The sequence below is a fragment of the Oenanthe melanoleuca genome, chromosome 13 (genome assembly GCF_029582105.1).
Source record: "Oenanthe melanoleuca isolate GR-GAL-2019-014 chromosome 13, OMel1.0, whole genome shotgun sequence".
Taxonomy (NCBI): Eukaryota; Metazoa; Chordata; class Aves; order Passeriformes; family Muscicapidae; genus Oenanthe; species Oenanthe melanoleuca.
In genome coordinates, this window is record NC_079347.1 from 9179878 (window position 1) to 9203447 (window position 23570).

General features: G+C 56.5%; 1 protein-coding gene across 1 annotated transcript; it reads left to right on the forward strand.

The window, feature by feature from the left end:
* Window positions 1-25: 25 nt before the first annotated feature.
* On the forward strand, window positions 26-16291 carry ANXA6 (annexin A6). The gene is given in 27 exon segments (XM_056502342.1): window positions 26-124; window positions 2455-2515; window positions 5108-5192; window positions 5446-5540; window positions 5699-5812; window positions 5898-5988; window positions 6100-6179; window positions 6256-6312; window positions 6463-6556; window positions 6639-6734; window positions 6981-7039; window positions 7315-7437; window positions 7636-7694; window positions 8115-8190; window positions 9074-9155; window positions 9376-9470; window positions 9899-10012; window positions 10439-10456; window positions 10458-10509; window positions 10947-11026; window positions 11222-11275; window positions 13210-13227; window positions 14023-14119; window positions 14393-14488; window positions 14742-14800; window positions 15528-15650; window positions 15934-16291. Coding segments are annotated over 26 exon segments (1995 nt in total). The 5' UTR covers window positions 26-124; window positions 2455-2497; the 3' UTR covers window positions 15994-16291.
* The last annotated feature ends 7279 nt before the right edge of the window (window positions 16292-23570 follow it).

Consider the following 23570-nt stretch of genomic DNA (forward strand, 5'->3'; position numbering starts at 1 on the left):
GCAGGCGGGGACTCGGGGGCGGGGACGTCTCGCCGTGCAGAAACAGCTGCTCGCCAAGGACGAGCGCCCGGCCACAGGAACAGCGCAGGCGGCTGCGAGCGCACCCGGGAGCTCCGCGCTGCCGGTCAGTGCCCGCTGCGGCCGGGGCACCGCGGGGAGCGGCCGGGGCACCGCGGGGAGCGGCCGGGGCTGCGGGCCGGGGACGGACGGGGCCGGGCACTTCTGTCCGCAATGGCCGGGGGAGAGGAAAGTCGTGGAAAGCCCTGGCTGGGTTGGGCGGTGAGCTCTGCAAGCGGAGGCTCCCTCCAAGGGGTGGCTGCAGGGGGAATCCCTGCGGGCTTTTTTTTTTTTTATTTTTATGGAAAATCTTTCCTTCCTGACAAGCCCCCGGGGGGCTGCGCTGCCGGTGGGTGTTTCTGGAGGTGGGCGCTGGCTGCGGGCCCCGCTGGGTGTGTCCCGGCGGGATGCGCCTTAGTCTATGCTTTGGTGCTGCGGGGGCTGCGGAAAAACCCATCCTTCCTTCCAGCCGGGATCCAAGCTGAGCATCCCCCCTGGTTTGGTACCCACCAAGTTTTGCACAGGTAAACGCACCCCGCAGCAGCCCAGAGGCTCGGAGCTCCTGAAGGCCCGGGAGGCTTTTTGGCAGCGGGGTGGGGCAGGGCATTTTGGGGACGTCCCTAGCCCCACCAGGAGGATGGATGGCGGTGGTTTTTTAACCTGGGGAAGCTCCCTTTGCTTCGGACAGCGGGTGGCGGAGCACTGGACGCTGTGGCCTCTGTGCTGGGGGAGCCCCGCAAGGCAGTGGGGTTCCTGGGGAGCAGCCCTGAGCTCAGACCTTGGGGGGCTTTGGACAGGCTGGAGGGGTGCATTGCTGACGAAACAGAGGCTCCCACAAAGGCTGTGAGCATCATTTAGGATTTCTCACGGGATCCCCCTACCCACATTTCTCCGTTGTTGGGTGGGGGGCAGGTGTACCCCCATGCTGGGCCGCTGCTGCCCGATGGATGGATGGTGTGTGTTTGTCCGGGGGTTTTCTCGGGGCTGCTCTCCCGGCCTCTGCGGAGGTGTCAGCAGCAGTGGGGACAGGGACGGGGCACTGCGAGGACAGGTCGGGGACTGGGTGTGGTCGGCGATTCTCCACCGCTGCCGAGATGAGTTGGGTGGTCTCAGCCCCGCTGCCACACGCATGGAGTGAGGGAGAAGAGCTGTGCCATGCTCGGATTTCCCCACTCCCGAGGAGGGGACACAGCTTCGGAGTGGCATTAAGAGGCTGCCTTTGGGGGGTGGGATCCCTTGGCACCCACCCAGCCTCCGGCCGCAGTGCGGCCCCACTGCGTGTGGGACATGTGGGGGCTGTCCCCTGTCCCCTGTCCCCAGCCAGGAGCCACATGAAGGGGGTAAGGATCACAGCCTCCCCAGCGGGAGAGGGAAAGGGAGGTGAAAGCAGCTCTGGGCTTCTGCAAAACTTTCTCCCCTCAACCAGGGTGAAAGTGGGTGCTAAAAGCTTCCTGTACCCCAGCAGGGGCTGCACAGAGGGTTGCAGGGCTGGGTCTCCCCTGTTCCTGCAGGGATGTGCAGCCAAACCAGGGAGGTTCATGTGATTTCTCCTGCTCGCTCCACGGCATGAAACCGAACTCCTCTGGGGTCAGAAATCCCCCAGTGTGGCCCTGCTCTGCTTTGAATTTTTTCTGCAACGTGTCTCAGAGGGAGGGTGAAGGAGCCAGGCGGGGCCGTGCCTCATGGCTGGCCTCAGCTGACGCTCAGCGCTTCATTCATGGCTGGGCTCCATTTTCCAGCTGTTTTTCTCCCTCTACCAGCTTCCTCGGAGCAAATGGCGCTGCTGGAGGACTTTCTCCGGGAGGCTGGGGAGAGCCCACACCGCAGTGGGTTGCAGTTATAAGCGGTGCTGGTGTTAGAAAACAACCTGCAAGTTACCCTGGAAACCCAGCTGTGTTTCCTGGTCTCCAAGGATGTGTGGGACTGATGGTGGCCTTGATGCTGCACAGAAACTCAGATAACAGCTGTGGGGGGATATTGTGGGGGCTGCCCAGCACCGTGTGACAAGGAAATGTCCCCAGCAGCTGCTGAAGCTGGGATGGCCCCCGGGCCTGGGCTGCAGGGGAGTGGAAGGGACATTATGGGGTGCAGCGAGAAGGCACAGCCCTGCTGACAGTGCCCGGCCCTTTTTCACGTATTCAGCACATTTTCCCCTCTGGTTTCTCTTGGTACTGGCTGGAAGCTGTGCAGGCTCTGTACTGCCCCTGTGGGGTCCCCAGTGCCAGGCTCAGTAGCCACAGGGTGGCCGGCAGAGCCCCTCTCCCTGATCCATCCTGCAGCACCTGGCATTGCTCTCCCGTGGGCACCACACCCAGGAGGGAGCAGACCCTCCCTCAACTAACACAGCCTGAAGAGAGGGGCCTTGGCTCACACTGACCTTTCTGTTCCCTTGCACAGCTCCTCCTTGCCCTCGCTCCAGTGATTTCCAGCTTGGGAAGCCATGGCACCCCAAGGAAAGGTAAGGGTGAGCTCCACACACCAGGGACGGGTCCTGGGCAGACCCCAGAGCTGTGGCAATATCTCCAGCAGCAGCAGGGATGTAGTGACGTGCATGGACACCATGCTGCCCAGAGCCTGTTTACATTCCTGCCTCTCCAGCCAGTGCTGTCTGGATGTGATGCAGATGGGGGAAGTGCTGGGCTGGGGAGCAGAGACAGCAAGGAGCAAAAATCCTTTTGGGACCACAGTGGGATGGGGAAGAGAAGTGGGGCCGTGGGAAGGAGAGGAGATGTTGCACTGGAGATTTGGGCGTGTGATGGAGAAAACTCCTGCCTGAGTGTGCTGCAAGGCGTGCAGCTCTATTTGGGCCTTTCCCCTCTCCCTAGCCTGGATTACTGCCCACTCCAGAGTGGGGCTGGTGCAGTGTAGCAGCTGGGTGAGCAGGTGCTCCCCTGCAGCCAGGAAAACATCTCAGTGTGGGTGGAAAAGCCTGCCTCGGTGGGCAGCTGTGGCTGGCTCAGTGCAGCCTGCCTGCTGGTAGGGGAGGAGTCCCAGCCCAGAGCCTCCCTTCTCCACTGCTGGGGCCAGGCATTTCCATTCCCTGGAGAAATCAAGCAATTATTTCCTCCAGCCTTACTAGCCAAGGCTTCCTGCCGAGCTAAGGAATTTGCTCTCGGTGGGGAAACTGAGGCACAGTGCAGGTGAGCATTTTCCTGCAGTAGTCCAGGACTCCAAGAAGCCATGGGGTGGAAGAGAGCAAAGCCATGAGGAATTTTGCTTCCACCCTCCTGTCCCCAGTGTGGCTTATTTTTAGCTGGGAGGTCCCGGACAGGCCAGGATGACTCAGAGGCTGGAGGAGGGGAGGCAGGAGGCCCCTGGCAGCTGAAACAGGATGGAAAGTGGGATGGGGGTATGAAGAGTATGCAGTGGGCAGGATGCTGTTTCCATCCTAACTAAAGTTCCTGCACTTCCCTGGGGCTCATTCCCAGAGAGAATGCAGGGAGTGTGGGGTGATGCAGAACACTGAGCTCCTGCCTCAGTTTCCTTTGCCCCAGCAAGGCAGGAAGCTCATGCTTTGATGGCTCAGCAGGCAGGAGCATCTGCTCTTCCTCTCCATTTAACCACAGCCAACATCTTGACTTCCCAATACTCTCCAGCTACCCTTGTTCACTCCTGCTGCCTCCAGGCACCTCCTTTGCCTTGCAATTTATTTCCATCTCTGCAAGGCATGTGTGTGGGAGCAGCTTGTGCCAAGCCAGGAGGGTCTGGGAGCTGCCGGGAAGTGGGGCTAAATCCAGCTCTCCTGATGAATCACCTGCAATACGATCTGTCCCGTGCCCTCCTGGTTCCCTGGAACATCTCCTCTTGGTCCCTGCCACATGGGACACCAATGCCAGCAGCTCCTCCCAGAAGGGCCTGTGGGATGTGCCCAGTTTCTCTCTGGAAAATAGGAGGAGAGAGGCTGGCTTGTTTCTGAAGGTGCTGGGTGGGATGTGCAGCAGAGCTGTTGTGCCATGATATTGGGATGGGCCCCAGGAGAGTGGTGGGTGCGGAGCTGCCTTGAGTCCATCTCCCTGGGCTTGTTCCTGGAGGCACTTCCTGGGTCAGGGACATTGATGCCCATCTTCTCTGATGATATGCTGGCTTTAGATGCCCATGCTGGCAGCAGGCCCTTTGTACAGCTCCTGAGGATCTTAAAGAAGCTGTGCAGCAGATGCTGAGCAGATGAGCCCAGGGAGGTGCATGTACTCAGCTAGCACACGGTACAAGCAGAGCCACGGGAGGATGCTCACTTTCCCAGGATGCTGACACAGCTGACAGCCCCAGCTCAGCTCCCAGCCCTCCTGTTCCACAGCAAGACTGCTAAGGAAATGCTGCTGCTCAGTTCTTCCCACTCTGTGCCTCTGGTGGGGATGTATCCCAGTTCCTGATGTGGGGCCGGGATGGTTTCGCATCTGCTTCCACCCAGGGTGGTGCTGATCTCATTCAGAGTCCGGCTCCAGGCTCCCATGGGGTGAATTCCCCTGGACAAAGCTGACCTGGGACGGGGGATTTTGGTCCCTCCTTTTTCCTGAGGTCTCTGGAGGTGTCATTCCTGGGCTCCCTGTTGTACAGTCTGGAAGTGGCAGAAAAGCAGATGGAAGTGGATCATATCAACTCCAGGATTTCTCAGGCTCTCAGGAAAGTCTTTGCCAATACCCAGGGTCTCTGCTCCAACCCCTTGGTTCAGCCTGGGCCCCATGGGAGTGCATGCTGGAGCAGGACAAACTGTTGGCAGCTCTGGTGCTTCTCAGTGTTTTCCACTTAGCAGCCCATTTATTCCTGTAGATTTGTCTTTTTGCTTGGGGTCCAGGCAGAGCTTTGGCATCCTCAGCACCTAGAGTGGTTCCTTGCTTGCAACAGGCAGTGGAAAATTAATTCCCTCTGCAGGGAGAGCAAACAGGAAAAGAAACAACTGCAGAGGAGAACAACAGTTTATGTCTGAGGTTTGCCTTGGGCGACCTGAGCCACAGCAGATCTCACCTCAGTCCTGCTAAGCTTCAACTTCTCCTTCCTTCATCCCACTGGGGCTGCTCCTTCCTCTTGTACCTTCTCCCTTCCTTTCCCATAGGTCTACAGGGGCTCAGTGAAGGATTTCCCAGGCTTTGATGCCAACCAGGATGCAGAGGCCTTGTACAATGCCATGAAAGGATTTGGTATGGATGCTTCTCCAGACTGTCCCAGGGCTGCCCTTGGTGTCCCCTATTCCTTTGGTTGACCCTCGCATGGCTGGGTGTCGTGCATCACTTCCCCTCTCAGCTGACTGACTGCTTTAGCAGTGTGCTAAAGCTCTCCTGCTTTCCTTTCCTCCCTGGAGCTGGTTTGGCTCTGCTTGTCCTCCCAGCCCCAGCTCCAGATCAGCTTTGGGCACAGCAGGGTGGCTGTGGTGACTCCTGGCTCTCCCCACAGGCAGTGACAAGGAGGCCATCCTCGACCTCATCACATCCAGAAGCAACAAGCAGCGGGTGGAGATCTGCCAAGCCTACAAGTCCCTCTATGGGAAGGTAAAGCCAGGAACACTCCCTGGCCCGTGCCCCCACTGCAAATACAAGTGGCCGTGGCTGCCACCACCCAGCCCACACAGGGACCCACTGCTCCCTGGACCCACTCAGAGGTGCTGTGGAGCAGAGGATCCCCCAGCCCCTTTCTCCCCCTCTGCCAGGACCTCATTGCAGACCTGAAGTATGAGCTGACAGGGAAGTTTGAGCGGCTGATCGTGAGCCTGATGCGCCCCCCAGCTTATGGAGATGCCAAAGAGATCAAAGATGCCATCTCGGTGAGGGGTGGGCATGCCCCCCAGGGCCCCTGTGAGGACAGCCCAGCCAGCCCCAGGGCTCATGGGGCTGTGTCTCTGCCCGCAGGGTGTTGGCACGGATGAGAAGTGCCTCATCGAGATCCTCGCCTCCCGCACTAACCAGGAGATCCATGAACTGGTGGCTGCCTACAAAGATGGTAAGGGCTGAGAAAGGGCAGGGGCTGCCCTGTGTCCCCTTGGGCCACAAAAAGGGTGGAGATGAAGGGATCCAGCTCTCCAGGCCTGACCTCTTCCCTTCCTATTCTTAGCCTATGAGAGAGACCTGGAAGCTGACATCGTTGGAGACACATCGGGCCACTTCAAGAAGATGCTCGTTGTTCTGCTTCAGGTGTGTCCATCTGTCCAGCATCTGTAGGTGGTGGGTGACTGTGCCCTGCAGGGCTGAGTCCATCTCTCTCCCACAGGGTGCCAGGGAAGAGGATGATGTGGTGAGCGAGGATTTGGTGCAGCAGGATGCCAAGGTGAGGCTTGGTGGGTCACTGTGGTAGGTGGCTATCTGGGCAGGGATGGGGCTGGTGGCACTGGGACAGCTGGATTTAGGCTGCAAAAGGTGGGTGGGTGCCAAGGGCAGCACCCTGAGTCAGGCTGTGCCACCATCCCCATCCCACAAGGACCTGCTGGAAGCTGGCGAGCTGAAGTGGGGCACAGATGAGGCCCAGTTCATCTACATCCTTGGCCGGAGGAGCAGGCAGCATCTCCGCCTGGGTGAGCATCACCTGCGAGCTCAGGGTGGGCGTGAACGTATCTTGGCAGCTTCTCCAGGCATCTCCTTGCTCTCATTCCACAGTCTTTGATGAATATCTGAAGATTGCTGGGAAGCCCATTGAGAGGAGCATCCGGGGAGAGCTCTCTGGTGACTTCGAGAAGCTGATGTTGGCTGTGGGTAAGCCAGCCCCACATGGGGATCCTGCAAAAACACATCACTGCTCTTCCTGGACTGGGAGGGCTCAGCACTGGGACCAGCAAGGTCAGGGCTGTGCTGTCAGGGAGCTCAGGGAGGCTCCTTCAGGATGAGTGGGGATGCTGGATGTAGTTCACGTGGGGTGTGGGTGCTCAGAGGTTGGGGACACTGGAGGCACTGGTGAAGGTGGGTGCTGGAATCCCTTACCACACCTTAATTTCCCTGCAGTGAAATGCATCAGAAGCAAAGCAGAGTATTTTGCTGAAAGGCTCTACAAGGCCATGAAGGTGAGTGGATTTCCCCTTCTCTACAGGGACCCCCCAGCATTGCAGGGATCTGGCCAGAGGAGGGGTCCCCTTGCCACAGGGTGCTGCTGGAGAGAAGAGTGACACAGGTCCATGAAGGCAGGACTTGGATGACCTGGGGTCTCTTCCCTATCCTCCAAAGGAGTTACTCCTTCAGACCCAGGGCTGGGTAGAAATCAGATAGAGGGTCCCACATGTGATGGACTGACAGAGTTGCTCAGCCATCCCAGGCTTGATGTGGGGCTGCTCCGTTGCAGGGTTTGGGCACCAGAGACAACACGCTGATCCGCATTATGGTGTCCCGCAGCGAGATCGACATGCTGGACATCCGGGAGGTGTTCAGGACCAAGTATGAGAAATCTCTCTACAACATGATAAAGGTAAGGGCTGGGGGTCCCTGCTGACCCTCCAAGCAGCTGCTGCTGCTGCCTCCCTCAGGATGCCAGCGCCCCTGGGAGGGCTTTGCTGGGTGTCCATCTCTGAGGACAGGGTTCAGGGAGACTCCTCTCCATGAGCCCATCCCATGGCACTACCTTGACTCTACCTACTGCATGGTTCTCTGTCTCCTGCCTTTCCAGGAGGACACGTCTGGGGAGTACAAGAAGGCTCTGCTGAAGCTGTGTGGAGGGGATGATGAGTAAGACCACCTGTCACCCCCTTTGTCCCTCTTCACCCCACTGGTGCTGGGTACAACCTCTGGGTCAGAGCCTGGTGGAGCACCTGGACCAGCAGCACCCACAGTGACTCTGGCTCGGTACAGGAGGCCCTGTGGCCTCTCTAAATGGCCAGCCACAATGTCATGGTCCCTTCTTGGCACGTGGGAGCCCTGCAGGGCAGGGCCAAACCCCTGGAGGGAGGATGCTCTGGTGGGGGAGGTTTCACCACACATTTCCTCCCATTCCCACCCATCCAGCCCCACAGCAAGCACCTGGCTCCTGCCCCTGTGCCCAGTGGATACAAAACACCCTTTGTGGAGGAGCAAGGCACAGTGAGGGGGGGCTGCTGGCAGGTGCAGGGCCCCATGGCTCACTGTCCCCTGTCCTTGCCCTCGTTGCAGTGCTGCAGGTGAGTTCTTCCCCGAGGCGGCGCAGGTGGCCTATCGGATGTGGGAGCTTAGTGCGGTCAAAGTAGAGGTCAGCACCCCCAGCCCCTGCACCCCTCTGTGCTGCCTGCCAGCTTGGGACCCCTGGCTGCTCCTCTCTGCCATGGGGCACAGCCAGCCCCACACCTCTGCTCTGACTCTCGCTCCCCAGCTTCTCTGGATGCCATTCTGTGGTTTTGGGGTATGAGGCTGGCAGGATGTAACCGTGGCAGGGCTGGCTGCCCCCCGTGGGCTCCACTAACCCTCTCCTCCCTCTGAGGCCTTCCTCCCTTGGGGCAGTGGGTCCTGCATGTCTCTGCAAGGCATCACATGCAGCCCTGGCTCCAGTGCCCACCAAAGAACTCCTGTCCCTGGGGTGGCCCAGAGCTGGCCAGGGCATGGCTGCAGTATGGGGAGCAGCAACCTGCATGCAGCTGCAGCTCCCACAAAAGGGTGCTTTGGGAGGTGCAGAAGATACACCCTGAGCCCTACATGAACACTGTGAGCATGGAGATGTGTTTGGAGCTGTAAGGATACAGGAGGATAGAACTGTAAGGCAGGAATGGGCACCTTTTCAGCGATTCCTCTTCTGTCTCTCAGTGACATGGCCAGCCCAGGCTGAGATGTTCCAGGCTAGGGCAGGCAGGTGTAACACTGGGCAGGACACCAAGACTCCAGGGACTGTCTGTTGCTGTCTTCTTCCTGCTCTCTTGCTGGCTATGGTTTGCCCCTAATGGAAAGGGTGACAGTGGTGGGGAGATCCTCACTGATCCCCAGGTGCTTGCACTAACACAGAACCTGCTTTGGCCTCAGCTTGCTGGGTGGCACCTTCCCTCCTCTCCATCTCTCCTTCTCTCCATCTCTTCTCTCCATCCCTTCATCCCTTCCTCCCTCTCATCTCGAGGGTGAACACAAACCCCTCTCTGCATCCACAGCTGCGAGGAACCGTGCAGCCTGCAGGAGATTTCAACGATGATGGGGACGCACAGGTGCTGAGGAAGGCAATGAAGGGCCTGGGTAAGTGAGGACTGTGAGTTTAGACCCTTTCTGCTGCTCCTCAACAGCTCCTGGGGCAGAAAATCCACCTGGCCCACACAGGGCTGCATGGAAACCCCAGGGGGAATCAAGACGGAGCTGTGGGAGTTCTCCCTTCCCACCTCCCCAGTTTGTGGGGGTGGTGATGTGCCCATGGTCAGGGGTGACACGGTGACACTGTGTGGCTCTGCTGTCATTGCAGGCACGGACGAAGGGGCCATCATAGAGGTGGTGACCAAGAGGAGCAACGCCCAGAGGCAACAGATCCTAAAGGCTTACAAGGCTCATTATGGCAGGGTACTGCAGCCTCCATCCCACCCTGCTTGCTTCTGCCCACATCCTGCCCCCTCTCACATGAGATCAGCCCCTGACTGAAAGGAATCTTGCCTAGGGAGTAATGGGCAGCTAGAGCACACTCACTTGTCCTGGTATGACTTGCCCAAGGGAAACAGAGTTGTCACAGCAGACTCCCACTCTGAGTGCCCTACCAGCCCAAGTGAGGGTGTCCCTTCCCCTTCACTTGCCCCATCCTCAGCTCCACACAGAGCTCTCCAGAACTAGAATCTTCTCAGAGCCACCCAAATATGTGACATCAAATGCTCCAAGTGATTTCACAGATGTCTTCAACCCCTATGCTCTCCTACCCCTTTTTTTCTCTCATGTTGCCTCAACTGGTCCATCCCTGCAGAAGCAGCTGGGGACTGAACCCTCAAACACTTTTGCAGGACCTGATGGCAGACCTGAAATCTGAGCTGTCTGGCAGCTTGGCCAAGCTGATCCTGGGGCTGATGCTGACACCGGCCCAGTACGATGCCAAGCAGCTGAGGAAGGCTGTGGAGGTAATTGTCACACTGCTGGTGGCCCAGAGCTGTCAATGCCCACAGCTTCACATGCCCCAGGGTCTCATCTCCTATGGAGAAGAAAAGATCACAAAGTACTAGGACAAAGACCTGGTTTGCACTCAAGACTTGCATGCCTCTTTGCAGCCCAGCATGCTCAGCCAGCTGGTAGCCACAAGAGAACCAGAGTAGGGGCAAACCAGTGACATGCATTGCTATCCACCAGTCACACCAGCTGGGACCCCACTAGCAGTGTACTTGGACACTTCATGTTGGTTCCTACCAGCCCCTGGGGCCATTTGCTGGATGTAGACTTTTTCCACATGGTTGACCTGGACCCCTCCTTGCCTGACACTGCAGAGCAGTGCAATCATGTCCCCATCTGGTGTTGGCACCTGCAGCACCCACCATGCCCCTCTCTTCCAGGGGGCCGGCACAGATCATGGCCACACGGAACAACCAGGAGATCAGGGCTATCAACGAGGCCTATCAGGAAGGTAGGACATGGGGGGTACAGGGGGACTACCCAGATTCTGGGCACAGATAACAGTGTACAAGGCCCTTCTACAGCCCAGGCAAAGTTTTGTCTCTGGGTTGGGTCCATGGCTTGGTGTTGTGAAGGTCTGTTAGTCCCTCCAGCAGAGCACTGGTCCTCGCCTCTCTCCATCTCACCATCCCTGCCCCAGGTCTGCCATCAGTGTTTCCTTCCCTGAGAGCTCTTTCAGAATGATCCTATTCCCTCCAGAGTGCCTGGAGCAAGAGGCTGTGCTTATGCTCAGGGGATTAGTGCTGCTGGGGTGACCCCTTTTTCTGGGTTTGAGCTCAGCACATGGAGGCATCTGCTTCAGCCACACTTCCCGTGGGGATCACGGGCACAGCAGGCACTGGTGGGTGGGAAGCTGAGCTGCAGGGCTCAGCCATCCCTTCTCCACAGCCTACCACAAGAGCCTGGAAGATGACCTGAGCTCTGACACATCGGGGCATTTCAAGAGGATTCTCGTCTCCCTGGCTCTGGTAAGGGCAGCTCTTACTGGGTCTTTTCCTCTCCCTGCCACAGGCAGTGCTGAGGGTTTGGAAGGACAGTGGCTGGAGAGGACAGAGCATCACTGCCTGGCTGGGCAGTGCTGCTGGACTCTGTCTGCCACCCCCTCACTTGGGGCTCAGGAGATGTCCCCTCTTCATCTCCATGATTTTTGTATCCAACCACAGGGCAACCGTGATGAAGGACCAGAGAACCCCACACAGGCACACGAAGATGCCAAGGTAAGACCCATATTCTTATGGATTTTGCATTAAAAAAAAGAAGAGGATGTTGCATCTCCTGGTCTGGAGTTGACATTCTCAAGGAAGCAAATGCACCTGGGCCAGGGTCTCTGTAAACTGCAGGGGGAGATGCCAGGTGAAATGACACCCTTGGAAGTAAAGCCTGATTCCTGAAGCCCTTGGCTCTGCTGCTGCATGCACGGGGAGAGCAGCCCTGGGGAGTCCCCAGCCAGCAGGCTGCAGCCTTTCTTGTTCAGAGCTGCCACTCTGGGGTTAAGTAGATCACACTGATGTTGAAATTTGGCTCTTGATCTTCAAACACAGCTTTGGGCTGGTCTGCAGGAGCCACCCACCTCTACGATTTGTTCAGGGGGCAGCCCTGACACACTGGGGAGCTCCAAACCTCTCCTGGGCTGTGGTGAGACACAACTGGAGGGGGAAGGCTGAGCAGCCAGAAGCAGTGCAGGGGTGTGGGGCCCATTCCCTGGCTCAGCTCCTGGTCCCAGGAGACCTGTGACCCACGGGCTGTGTTCCCTGACCTCCTGCTCCTCAGGGCTGCATCTCTTCCAGAAGGGGCTGGGAAGATCTGTGCAGGGTCAAACCCGAGCTCTTGCTTGGCTGTCCATGCCAGCACTGGATGTTCCAATGCACGGGAGAGGGAGAGGAGGCCACCAGCAGAGGGAGTGGATGCTGTGCTGCCTGTGTCCCTGTCTGTGCACTGCCTGCACCCTGCCACACTCTCTGCCTGTACCTCTGCCCAGGCACTGCCTGCACCTTGCCACACTCTCTGCCTGTACCTCTGCCCAGGCACTGCCTGCACCCTGCCACACTCTCTGCTTGTACCTCTGCCAGGCACTGCCTGCACCCTGCCACACTCTCTGCCAGGCACTGCCTGCACCCTGCCACACTCTCTGCCTGTACCTCTGCCCAGGCACTGCCTGCACCCTGCCACACTCTCTGCTTGTACCTCTGCCCAGGCACTGCCAGCACTCTGCCACACTCTCTGCCTGTAATTCTGCTAATGCCTTTTTGGGGCCGCTCAAAAACAGAGGCTAGACAAAATTAAGAGAATAAAAAATGATTGTATTTATTAAAGGGCTTTCAGGTACATTTAGGGCACACGTAGCCCCCCAGGGGCTACACCCCAAAATGGATGGTGGGTCATGGGTTTTCATACTTTTATAAGTTTGGCCCATTTGCATATTGGGAGTTAATATTTCAATTACAGCTTCAGCTAATGGAGTAATTTACCAGAAGTTTGCTCCCCACCCTCAACTCACTTTTGTTTACATTTCTCAGGGCCTGAGACAGTCAGGTGTCCTTGATTCCCAGGCCTAGAGAGGAATTGTTTTGTCTGACTAAAATGGGAAAGCAGAATTTAAAAGTCTATATGGAGTTCAGAGTTACACACTGAAGAGTTGCAGGATTACAAATATATGAAAAATATAAAAGCTAAAATCCCAAGGCATCACTGCCTATTCACTGCCTGCACCCCTGCTGCATGTGCTGCTGACCTCACCCTGCTGCACAGAGAGAGCCAGGGATGACATGGACAGGGACGAGCCAGGCCGGTGGCACCTGACCTGGCACCAGGCTGTGTTTTGTCAGCAAAGCTGCCCTTCCCCTCGTCCCACTGGCAGAGGTGGGCAGGCTGGTGGGAGCCAGCCTAGAGCCAGGCAAGGATGCTCCAAGAGGAGCAACAGGCTGGCACCCAAGCTCCAGAGCTGGGGAGACTGTTTGGCCAAAGACCACCCTCCCAAGGTACTGGTGTAGAGGCCATACTGGAGGAGGACACAGGTCCTGTTCAAGGGGAAGCAGGGGACTGATAGTGTTAAGGGATTTTACTAGACTTCCCTTGCATTGTCAGGGAATGATAAAGGTTGAGCAGCACCTTCTGACCCTGTTGTCTTCCTGTCTCTCTCTCTCTCCACCAGGTTGTTGCTGAGACCCTGGTGAGTGCCTGCCCTTTCGCTCCTCACCCTTCTGCATGTTTGAAGGGATGTTGCCATCCTGTGGTGCAGGCCTGGGGCTGGGAATTGCAGCCCCACAAGCCAGGCATTTCTCACCACATGGATTGTGCTCACTGGCTTGGGACTGTGGTGTCCTCGCATCAGGATAGGGGACAAGGGGATAGATGGGACCTGCAATGAGAGCACTTCCCTGCAGCAAGGGGCAGGAGAGGGAGAAAGCCACCTGCCCTGCCCTTGGGGACCAAGCCTGCATGCAGGACCCATATTCCAGGCAGTGTGGGACTCAGGGCTGGCTTCACTGGTTCCCCAAAAGTGGGAATTGGGGAAGGGGTGACTTTATCCTGCAGTAGCCTAATGGTTTAGATGAGCACAGCCTCCCACTGAGGAATGGCAGCTGTTTCATTCATGGTCAGCATTGCTGTGTTCCAGGGTAGCTTCTGTGTCTGGCAGTTCTGAATTTCCTCTTCGGGTGATGTTGGTCACCCCTGAAACATCCTCCACAAAGAACAAAAAAAGTGTTAACCATGAGCACTGCAGAGCTTTTTCCATAAAAACTTGAAAACATATTTTCTTAGAGATAATCTGTGAGTGTGCAGCTTCACATCTGTGCAAAGGAAATGCCTTTTTTAGGGGGAAAAATCCCCAGCTATTTCCCTGCTCATAAAAGGTGACCCTCTTTACAAAAGGGTTTCCAGTCAGGACTGGCTGTCCCAGGAAGAGCTGTTTGACACCTATGTCCATCTTTCTGCACCCTCTTCACTGTTTGCTCTCTCCCAGAAACTTGCTGATGTCTCCAGCAATGACTCCAGTGACTCCCTGGAGACCCGATTCCTCAGCATCCTCTGCACCCGCAGCTACCCCCACCTCCGCAGAGGTAGGATCAGATTTCTCCATCAGCTGCCACACAAGTGCTTGGATTTGAGCTGGATGTGAGATTCTCTCAAAGCTGAGGTTGAGCTCTGTCTCCCCAGCTGTGGTGGTGAGGAGGCAGTGGGAAGAGCTGGTCTGGCATTTGAGGGGGCTTGTTGAAGTCACCCAAGCCTGCTCTGGTGCCACCTGGCCCAGAAGTCTCCAGAGCTGAGGCTCGGGTGCCCAGGGCTGGAATGGAACAGCTCAGCAGTGATCCTTTCCTCTCCCCCATCCCCAGTGTTCCAGGAGTTCATCAAGATGACCAACCACGACGTGGAGCACGCCATCAAGAAGCGGATGTCGGGAGACGTGAGGGACGCCTTCGTGGCCATCGGTCAGTGCTCCCTCAGGGCAGCAGCCCCTTCAGCTGTCACTGCCAAGGTGTGGCAGCAGATTCCTGCTGCCATTGGGCCATGGAGATGCCCAGTGGGGCATGGCTTGGGGCACCTAGAGTCCCTAGAGAGGGCCAGGCCTGCACCCTTGTGCCAAGAAGGGCTTGTGGCTGAGGCAGGGGTGCCACAGCTCCTTGCTGTGATGTGTCCCGTGGGTGCCATGAACTCACTTTCTGTCCCATCTGTGTGTTGCAGTCCGGAGTGTGAAGAACAAGCCAGCTTTCTTTGCTGACAAGCTCTACAAGTCCATGAAGGTGAGGACAGACCCTCCTGGGGCTGGGCTATGAGAGAGGGCTGGGCTGAGATTCTTTGGGACTGTGCTTTAACCCCCTGAAAGGGATGGGCTTTGTCCTCTGGCTGTCCCTGAGGGATTGAGGAGGGCTGACCATAAACCAACACCTGGGGTTATCAGATGTGTCAGACTGCTGTCTTGCTGGCAGCAAGTCCAGATATGTCCAAGGAGAGATCATAGAGCAGTGAGGTTGGGAAGGGGCCTTTAAAGGTCATCTAGTCCAATTCCCTGCAATAAGCAGAGATATCTTCAATTCTGCTTAAGGCCCCATCCAACCGGGCTGTGAATGTTTCCACAGAGGGGAGATCCACCACCTTTCTGGGCAATTTGTGCTAGTTTCACCACTCTCACTGTAAAAAATTTCTTCATTGTAACTAGTCTGAATCTTCTCTTAACTTAAAATCATCACCCTTTGTCCTATCACTACACACCCTGCTAAAATGTTTGTCCCCATTTCTAAAGCCCCTTTTAAGTATTAAAAGACTGTAATAAGGTCTCTCCAGAGCATTCTCTTCTTCAGGCTGAACAACTCCAGTTCCCTCAGCCTTTCCTCATGGGAGAGGGGTTCCAGCCTCATTTTTGTGGTCCTCCTGTGGGCCTGCTCCCCAGCTTGGACTGTGCTGGAGATACCAGGAGCATCTGTGAGCCCCAGTTCCTACAGGGCTTTTTATTCAAGCTCCCCCTTGCAGGGTGCTGGCACAGATGAGAGGACCCTGACCCGGATCATGATTTCTCGGAGTGAGATTGACCTATTCAACATCCGGGGCGAGTTCATAGACCTGTTTGACAAATCGCTGCACCACATGATTGAGGTGAGAGGACAGGGACAGCCCTTCCTGGCTCATCACCTTGTCTGGCTGAGCCCTGGCCCTGAGCCCTGAGGGGACCTGAGCCATGAGCAGCACAAGGGCTGTGCATCACCTGGGGAGGGGGAACCTGGCTGTAGAGTTGGCTGGTCTGGCTGTGGAGAGGATGTGCTGGCATCTGGGATACCTGCAGGGTGTCCAGGACATGGAGCTGTGCCTTCCCTGTGCCCAGCACCTTGAGCCAGGCTTCCCCAGGCCTGGTTCTCTGACATGGCTCTTCCTCTTGCAGAAGGACACCTCTGGCGACTACCGCAAGGCTCTGCTGGTCCTGTGTGGTGGGGAGGACTAGGTGGCAGCTGGGGCCCTTCGTGTCTGAGCCAGCACACAGCCACTGCCTTGATGTCACCACAGCTTCGGGGCTTCAGGGGACACTCAGTCCCCTCCAGAGAACAACTCACTTTGCGCTGGAAAGCAGCACCACATTGCAAGCAGGGGAGTCTCGGGGAGGGGAGCAGAGGGGTCTGGGGAGGGAGATTGTCTGTCTTGAAGCAAAATAATTCATACCCGAACACGCCACTAAACCAAGGAATTTACCCAGATGGAAAAGACAATTTTAAATCTGATAAATAAAACCTCACAGTTGCTGACCCTGGGGCGAGAGCAGTTGACTTACTGCAGCAGGTTTGGGTGGGACTGAGAAGCCTTGGTGTCTCCTTGCTCCCACAGGCAAACTCGGGTAAGAGCCCAGCCCCAGCTCCAGGGAGGGCCCTGGAGACACCACAAAACCTCTCAGAGCAACGCTTCTACTGAGAAAGGGGCTGAAAATGCATGTGGGGCTGGCAGCAGTGCAGGGACTTCACCAAGAGCTTCGCTTTGTGCCTCTGAAAATCCCCAGCAGGGTTCAAGCCGTTGTGTGGATGATGCTTTCATAAACCAGAGATACAAATCAGACTTGATGGCATCCACCCGTCCTCACACGCGGTTTCCTGCTTTCAAGCTGCTGAAGAAGCAGTCAAAAGGCACATGCCATAGAGGCTACACCCCCAAACAGTTTGTTTGCACTTCCCCCAACACTCAGGAGAAAAGAACTGGAATTTCCAAAAGCGGGAAATTCCAGCACTTTCAATTGTTTCCAAGTCAGAACAAAAAGTTGTGAATACCCTAGTCTTCCTCAGAACAGCTGGGTGAGGAAAGCTTCACCTTCAAAATATCAAAGCAGTGTTAGGAATAATAATGCAATATTATTACAACACTTCAAAACCAGCTGAGGTCAAGAAGCAGCAACATGTAGAGACAAACCAGGGAAGCTGAAACAACTCAGCTGGGTATTATCCCACTAAAAATTCCCTTGATGCCTTCCTGTAAAACATCCCCTTGTAACAAAACAACCTTTCTTGAGGGAAAACAGTCTGGTTGAAGCTTTTTCACTCTCCCCATACTTCCATAGAGGCTTGGGTTCCTCTGTCTAGCCCCAGTGTGTAAGGAGGATTGGGCGTCCCTGTCCAGACAGCATCTGGGGGGCTCAACATACCCCACACCCAGCAGCCTATGGGTCACCTGCTTGGCCAGGAACCTGCTGCAAAGACTGAGTAGCTGCAGAAGCTGTTTTGAAGGGAGGATGTAACCCCAGTCTTCACCTGCCAGTCTCCTGCAGCTCCGCACTGCAGCTCTGAGCTTTGCTGCAGAGCCTTCTGGAGACCAGGGTAGCACAGAGACTGCAGGGAGCAGAGCCAGCCACCTCCCTGCAGCTGGGAACAGGGCTCAGGAGTGAGAAAGGCCCAAGGAAGTTCTGAGGCTTGGTTGACAGCCCATCACCCCTGGGAGAGCCAGATTTGAGGCAGCAGAGCCCTGTTCCTCCGGAGCAAGGGGAAATCCTGCTCGGCATTAGCACAGGGCCATGACACGTGAGCCATCATTTGCTTTATTTTTGTTGTCAAAACAGATGCTCCAGGGGTTTGTACGAGGGGTGTTCCCTGGGAACAGGTGTAAACACTCCAGTGAATTTTCTGGCTGTACCACGATTGCTATACACCAATGGCCAGGGATTTCACCACCCACAGCCTAGATGTCTTGGAGTGGCACAGGACCCCAAGTCAGTCCCTCAAGGCCAGTCCCCAGCTCAGCTCAGGGTGATGCCACCACCAGGAGGACTGGCTGACAAGAGCACATTGATCCCAAGGCCAGGAATTTCCCTGGCACGTGCTGCAGGCTGCTTCTACAATGCAGACAAGATAGTAGAGTCACACAATGTTTGGGGACAGGAAGGGAGAGTAAGATGGCGTTTCTTCCTTGAGCAACTCCCTCTTCTGTAAAAGTCCTGCAGTCAAAAAGCCTCTGTCTTGCCCCAGTGCCACAGTAATCCATCTCCTGCAGCAGCTGCTGCTCCAGCTGGAGCAGAAAACAGCCGGTGGTATTATAATTGCTGCAAACACGCAGCACAATCAGTACCCCATTTGAGCACAGATTATTTCAGCACCTGCCCCATGCTGGGGTTGGGTCTGCCCTACAAAGAACCACTGACTGGCCTGAGCTCAGCAGAGCTACCTATCCTAAGGCAACACCAGGGAGATGACAGGATCTTGGGAAGCACTAGCATGGCCTCTGGGACTCATTCAAAAAGCAGCTTCATCCCTATCCCTTCTAACACCCCAGTCTCAGAGAAAATACACTTCATAGCACCACTATCCAGGAACACTTCTGCTCTCTCCACTGGCCCCAACCCACCCAATCTGAGAGCAGTCTGTGACAAATCTCATGCCTAACCTCTGTGATCAACAAGGAGATGAGCATTTCAAGGAAGGCTAGGAAAGGAAGGGGGAAAAATTAGCAAGGCTGTGAGCAGGGTAAGGGCTGGAGCAGGTCCATGCTGGCCATCCACGCTTTAGCTTTCAGGGCTACTGCAAGGAAGAGTCTGGGATTTACACTTTACACATTGACCAGCAATGTCAGGGGCAAGGGCTTGCTTCCAGGCAAAGCCAAGGCCAGATTTCACAGGTTGCAACATCCAGAAAACCCCACGAGCCTATGTTTGCAGCACACAGAGGGCCGGATCTCTGCTCTGAGTCAGCCACTGCAGATTCTCTTTGCTGCCAGCCCCTGGAGAGGAGAAGCCACAGAGCCAGATGGGATGTTTGCCTTAATCCCTAATACAAAGCAAACCACTTCCATCCCAACTGCTGTCCTCCCCTTCCTCTGAGGGGAGAAACACAGCCTTCAGTCTTGGGAGGTGGCGAGCTGGGGTTGGGGAAACAGCTGAGCTCTCCAGGACTGTTCCCATATCTCTGGAGCAGCTCTACAGGACATGATGATTGCTTCTGAGCCCTGTTCTCAGGCATTGCAACTGGATGAGACATGGCCTGGGGAGAGAGGAAGAGAGAAAATCCCCTCTGTGCCTATTGCTGGTACATTGAGACTCCAAATGATTCAAAGCTTAAAGCATACAAGGAAATCCTCTGAGCAATTGCAGACCTGGTTCCCAGAGGTTTTGGCCCCACCACAAGTGATCCCCTGCTGACGTGGAGGAGGGAGAGGATGGCAGGAGGTGGTGATCTCCTGTGAAATGGGTGACACTGAGTCCAGACTCACAGAGGCAGAGGAAGAAGGGAGCCCTCATTCAGTGAGATGGCAAATCCAGCAAAATGAGTGCAGCCCAACATCCCTGAAACCCCAGGGTGTGATCCAGCCCCTTGTGAAGGTAGGGTACTGCAGAGGCTAGGTGGAGCAGGTATGCTCCCCAATACCTCCCTTCTCTCCTATCTTGATCCCTTCCACGCTCCCTCCTGCCCTCCCAGCAGCCACCTATCCCAGGCTCCCTCCCCTGTCTCTCCCTTGCTCTCCGTCCCAGAGCCCTCCCATCCTGCCAGGTTAATTTGAGTTTCTGATTTGCATAAGCAGCAGATCACAATGTTCTGGAAATCCCCTCCTGCAGCCAGAGCTTCCTCCCCACTCTCACAGCGTCATTGTCGGCCTTCTGCTTCCTTTTGCTGCCGGAGCACCGGGACACATCCGACTGGCACAGCACAAACAGCAGGTCCCAGCTGCTGATACCAAGGGGATCCATCAGCAGCCCCATGAAGAGCTGAGCCTACTATTGGCCCTGGAATGCTGTGCCAAACCAGCTGCCTGCTTCGCTCCTGCCTTCTCCAGGGCCAGCTCCAGGCACAGCCACCCATGACAGCCAGCTCCTGGCTGGCCCCACTGCCCCATCAGGGTTCACGTGAGCTCAGTTTGCCCAGCAGCACAAAGGGCAGGGAGATTTTTTGGGCAATAGGAGTTGTTGGGCCAATGCCACTTTGAATTCACACCACTGGGCCCACACTGCTCCCTTTGGAGGGGGATCAACTTGAAGGAATCCAGACCTGATTTGAGACAAGCGGGACCTGAGGACAGGAGAGTTCCACCATGTCCCGTCCGCAGCCTGTGTTCCTACTCAGCCCATTTCCCACAGCAGAGCAGCAATCAGGGCATGTTCACATAAGTAAGCTGCAACTGAAGGTGCTGAACCCAACTTTCTGTGCAAAAAAAAAACCCTAGTGTGTCAACGTGTCAGCTGTGAACACACCCTCACAGCCACACAGGCGTGCTCATAAACCACCACTGTCATCAGGGGAGTTTTCTCCCCTGGGAGCATGGAAGGACCAAATGAATGAGGAAGGACCAAAAGCCTTTCATTTTCATAGTAAAATTCATGCTGGCATTTGGGCCAGCCTGGGCTGGCAGCCTCAGGTAAAAACACAAAGAGCATCTGGCTAGAGAAGTAGAGAGGCACCTAGTAAGGGTGTGTCATCAACAGGTTCCCAGGTGCAGGCAGACCCCAGACCACAGCTCCTCACCTTCCTGCCCAGCACTTACACTCCTGCCATCCAAATGGACCAAAGCTGGTTCCTCTTGAGGTCTTGCAGTTCACACCTGGCAAGTGTATACTAAACGCCCTGCCAGGTACAACTGTACCTGCTGGCAAGGAGCTGGGGAGCTGGAATCAGCCTCCATAAAATAGAAACATTTAAAGCATTGGCGCTTATTCCAGCACCAGCTGGCTCCAGTCTTGGTTCTGACCACCAGTTCTCCCGGTGGACAGTTTTCCAGGGATTCTCTGCAACCCAGGAAAACCATCACCTGTGCACCTCCATCAAAGCCCCAGCTCTTCCCTGCTCCCCCAAGAAGATGCATCCTGCTCTGACTCCAGATAGGGACAAGGATGAGATGGAAATACACATGGAACAACAATGCCTCTTGCCAGATGCAGCAGTTTCTCTTAGGAAAAGTACATGTTTGCAATCCCAGTGAAGTTGCCCAGAAACCAGGCAAGAAAAATGATGTAACGAGGCTCTTCAGTTGTCCAAAAGTGAATCACAGCCTCCAAAACAGCTCCCCCCACCCTTTTTGCTGACTAATACCTGACACGGTACACGGGCCCCTGGGAGGAACGGCACAGGAGAGCCCTTTAAGTGGTGCCTGGCTCCCTATCAAAACCACACACAGGCTGTCTGGGACCTCCATCATGGGGAATTCCCCTTCTCCATGCCTAAAAGTAAGCTCAGCTGGGCCAGCCTTCCTGCATTTGGGGATCGCAGGCACAGAACTCCTGCTCTGAAGGGCTCTCACTCCCCCCCAGCCCCTCCAGGACTCAGCCTGGTGAGTAATGCGGTGATTTTTTCGGTGTGAGAGCTCCTGGGATGGAGTGAGGGGAAGGCATGCAGCTTTTGGGGTGCTGCAAAACCAAACCACCCCTTTTCCTCCTCAGAGAAATAAGCAGGGTTTCATTATTTCATGTAGGCTGAAGTATTAATTTATAAACAAGGTGTTTTCTGGTTCTGTGGGACTGCATTTAGCATTGAAGACAGGTTTTCTGAGGGTTTACAGAATAGTGCTGGGCTTCTCGTTGGGGTAAAACAAGACTTTTGGGAAACAAAAGGGAAGATGTTGGGCACTTGTGGGGTCCTTCTCTCTCATCCCCAGCTGAGACTTCAGACATGAGCACAAAGAGCACATCAGGGTCCCATCAGTGCTGAGCTCTCATAACCCAGCCAGGCTGCCGGGGTGAAGGGCAGTCAGGAAAAGGAGTTTCTGGGGTTTTAATTTTTATGACCCAAAACATCAAATTCCCAAGGAGTGGTGGAGCTGTGTGGATGCAGCTAAGTAAGAAGCCAGGACTGGGGCAGCTGGAAACAGCTTGATCTCCAGTGAAGGACCTTGATGAACCCAGCACCAGGTCACCTAAGCAGGACATGTCTGGAGTACAGCATAGCTGATTACAGCAGGACTTCTTCGCTCCTGGTTCATTGTTTTTATTCACACGTGTATTTAATAAAAACCTACCACCTTCTTTCTGTGGCAAAACCAACAGAAGAAAGTAAATCAGGTAGCTGTTGAGCGAGTCCTGAGGAGCAGAGTGAACCCAGGTGTTCCCTGTGCTTGGTGCTCCTCTGGCTGATTTCAGTGGTTCACCACAGCACAATTCCAGCAGCAGCACAGAGGAAAAGGATCCCTGGGAAACACGCTTCGGTTAGAGGGTGGAATTTCCTCACTTAACATTAACTTGGAGGCTCGGTGGGGAATTCTCCGTGCCTCAGAGAAACGTCAGCCTCAGCCGGCCGGCAGGACCACCCTGCTCCTTCCCGGGGCCGAGGCCACCAGAGCGCTTCAGCACAGCCTCCCCTCAGCCGGGGGTACAAGAGGAGCCCCCTCGGCCCCGCCATTTTGTGTCTGCACAAGCCGGGGGAGCCGCTGCAGGGCTCGGCCTCGCCGCTCCCCTACGAGCGCAACCTCCCGCAGGACGAAGTGGCAGGCCGGCTGATGCCGCCCCTCAAAGCCCCACTGAGCCGGGCGGGACCGCGGTGCAGCCCCAAGGAACCCACAGGAGACAAAACCAGTGACAAGGACTCCGCCATGACGGGCACCGTCTCCACCACCGCCCCGCCCTCCCCTTTATAGCCCCCGCTGCGCGCCGATTGGCTGCGCCGCCTGTCAGTCAGGCTGGGAATTTCCCGGGGGCGGACCCAGCTGTGGCGGTGCTGGTGGCGGAGCGGAGGGACCCGAACCGAGACCCCGATCCCGGCCCCGATCCCCGCCCCGCCGTGGGACGCACGGCAGGTGAGCTCGGAGCGCTGCGGGGCCCCGCGCCCTCGCAGACAGGAGCCCTGCCCGGGGCACCGAGGTCTTACGGGGCAGCGGGGTCGCGCCCCCACAGCGAAGGGGCCCGTGCCGGAGGGATCTGCCGGGATCGGGGTTGCGCGTTGTGCGTATCTGGCGGGTTCCCGGCCCGCTCGGGTGGTCGGGGTGAGACCCCGGAGGGGCCGGGGCCGCGCTGTCCCCGGGGATTTGCCCCGGAGCCGCCCGGTGTCGCGGGCTGTGGCGGTAATCGTGCTGTGCCTCAGTTTCCCCTCTCCCTCCAGGCCGGGGCAGCCCGTACCCGGTGTCTGTGTTCCCGGGGGCACGAGGCGGCTCGGCGGGGTGCGGGTGGGGTCCCGCAGCCCCCGGGCGGTGCTGGTGCCCCGGGGCGGCCCCGCTCCGCCCTCGCCCCGCCTTGCACAACCCCGGCGTTTCCCCGGGCCTCCCATCTGCCTCCCGACTGTCCCTGGCCTGCGATCCCCCCCGGGGGCTGGGGCGGCCATGGCCTCAAGGACCCTCCTGTCCATGCTCTTTTCCTTTCCCTTTGACTTTCTCCCCTCTGGTCCAACCGTGTGTGTCCGCATCGGATGCTGATCCAGAGGCTGGAATAGCTGGAGCAGGGATGGCAGCATCCTCCTCTTTTGGGAGGGAGGCACAGCTTGTCTTCCCCCTTTTCTCCTCCCTTAGTTCCATGCTAAGACCCTCACGGAAGACAGAGAAAAATATAGAAAAGAGGCTGTCTGTCACTGTGAGAATAGGTGAGAATAGCTGCAGGTGGGACTCATGGGGATGCGCATCCTTTCAGAGCTCTTGCTA